A 2,452-nucleotide genomic window follows, 5' to 3' on the forward strand; every position below is an offset into this window, starting at 1 on the left:
ATAAGAATAATCGAATATTGATAAATGTGACATTTAGTCTAGGAAAATTATGAAAATACAAATATTTTTATACAAGAAATTTTTTAACTATATTGATAATTTTATTTATTAGTAAAAATAATGGCATTAACATTATTTCATTTATTAGATGCGGTACTTTATCTATAATAAATAGGAGACGTGTCAATATGTTTAACAAGAATAATTGAATATTAATAAATGTGACATTTAGTCTAGGAAAATTATGAAAATACAAATATTTTTATACAATTAATGTTTTAAGTATATTGATAATTTTATTTATTAGTAAAAAAAGTGGCATTAACATTTGTATAGAGCTCGACTGTATTGAGTAGAGCTCGACCGTACATGGTTGAGATTTTTAGAACCTTTACAAAATGGCTCGACTGTACATGGTTGAGATTTTTAGAACCTTTACAAAATGGCTCAACTGATATGAGTAGAGCTCGACTGTACATGGTCGAGATTTATCAAAATTGTAATTTTGTTTACTATAGAGCTCGACTGACATGAGTAGAGCTCGACTATATCCAGTTGAGATTTCCAAATACTAAATAAGCTTCAAATTTAAAGCTCAACCGACATTAGTATACGGTTGGAAAATCTAGAGAAATTCATGATGATCTTCAACTACGTATAAAGTTTTTAAAACATTGTCATTCTTGAAACTAGCCAAACATTTTAAAATATACAAATTACTAAAGATCCCAATCTTGACAAAGAATATCTACTGCCATCGTCATTCTGTAGAATGATATCATGTCATCTGAAAGATGATCAAAAGTACAACTAGCCATGTCAAACTCAATGAACTTAATTGTGTACACTGCACAATCTCCCCTGTTATAAGACAAGTTTGAAATCAATAATAGATTTAAGATTGCAATAAATATAGACTAAGTAAGCATGTATATATAGACTTAGATAAATACACTTACCTTGAATTTTGTGGAACACTAAGTAAGCGTGTATATGTCCATGGTTTGTGAAGACATTGTGCTATGTCCTCAAATTGTGAAGATACACGAAGCATAGTCGGAATTATCGTTTGGAGTGGCAACATCAAAGCATCCATTTCTTTTGATGAGGTCGCTCCAATATTGCAGTCATAAACAAACAACTCTAATGCTTGTAAGTCTACTTTAACTGCAACCCAATGATGGTCCCTTATGTTTAAAGGCATATACAACTTTTTTGAGCCTTTCCATTTCTTGCCCCAAAAATGCGGATGATTCCCTGAAATATATTGACTTATTTCATCATCAATAATGTTAGGGTTAGAGTTGAAGTTGATGGTCACCAATTGAGTAAAATTTTCATCCAAAATGATTGCATCTTGTGGAATCACATCTTGATACTCGTGTTGTCGCTTTCTAATGCCAAACAAAGCATCATCAATGTGCTGTAAAAAATAATAATAACATTATACATGTGGAAACAAAATTAAGTCTTAGATATAAGGGAACATAAAAGCATATGTCATACCTCACTAAATAGTCATTCATGGTCTTTAATAATTCGCTGGAAATAGTCTATAGTTCGTAAACCAAGCCCACAATCAATACTTTTTTGACTTCTTAAATGTTCATCAAACATCTTTTATTTTTCAGGATTAATCTCCCTTGAAGGATCAAACTGGGTATGATCTTCTCATCGCAATCTAGTCTGACGAAAAGGGTCAGTGTATGGTGATTTCTTGTAGTGTGAACGCTTTAGTGGCCTCTTTGGAGGGTGTTCTTCAACTTGGGGAGGGTGCTCTTCAAGTTGGGGAGGTTGCTCTTTATCAAGAGGATGTTGGTCATCAACCTGAGGATGTTGCTCTTCAACTTGGGGAGGTTGCTCTTTATCAAGAGGAGGTTGGTCATCAACCTGAGGAAGCTGCTCTTCAACATGAGGAAATTGTTCATGGTATGTTCTCATGTAATCATCACTAGTACAGTTGCCACCATGACCATCATCACATTGGGGCATTGATACGATATTCTGTTGTTGAAGTAAGGAAATTATCTTTGAAGGCAACAATGCATTTTCTGATCTTATCAATGCACATTGTTGATCTATGTGAGCCTTGAGAGCAAACCAGTCAACTTTGTCACCTTGACTCTCTTCTGGTCCAACTTCTGTAGCTTGACCAGTGGCGTGGCCTTCATTTGTAACACCAACACTGTCACAAGTCTCATGCCTATCAGTGTCATCTCTTGTGGCTTCATTCATAGATTGGACATGATTTCTGTTACCAACTTCAGTAGCTTGGCCTTCAATTGTAACATCAACATTGTCACAAGTCGCATGCCCATCAGTATCATCGGCCCAATTAATTGTACCTCCAAACTCTAACACATCAGTCAATATATCAATCATGCGATTTGACTTTGGTTCAGGGATACGGATGAATCCTCACATGTGTGGCATTCTCTTCTCTCGTTCAGTA

The 2,452-nt window shown here is 34.5% G+C and overlaps 1 protein-coding gene across 1 annotated transcript; it reads right to left on the reverse strand.

The window, feature by feature from the left end:
- Positions 1-524: 524 nt before the first annotated feature.
- LOC133784269 (uncharacterized) lies at positions 525-2,195 on the reverse strand. Its single transcript, XM_062223694.1, has 3 exons — positions 1,507-2,195; positions 960-1,423; positions 525-861 (listed from the first exon to the last, which is right to left on the reverse strand). Exons 2-3 carry the CDS (start codon positions 1,202-1,204, stop codon positions 720-722), a joined length of 387 nt encoding a protein of 128 aa, XP_062079678.1. The 5' UTR covers positions 1,205-1,423; positions 1,507-2,195; the 3' UTR covers positions 525-719.
- Positions 2,196-2,452: the final 257 nt, after the last annotated feature.

Source organism: Humulus lupulus, chromosome 6 (genome assembly GCF_963169125.1).
Source record: "Humulus lupulus chromosome 6, drHumLupu1.1, whole genome shotgun sequence".
Classification (NCBI taxonomy): domain Eukaryota; kingdom Viridiplantae; phylum Streptophyta; class Magnoliopsida; order Rosales; family Cannabaceae; genus Humulus; species Humulus lupulus.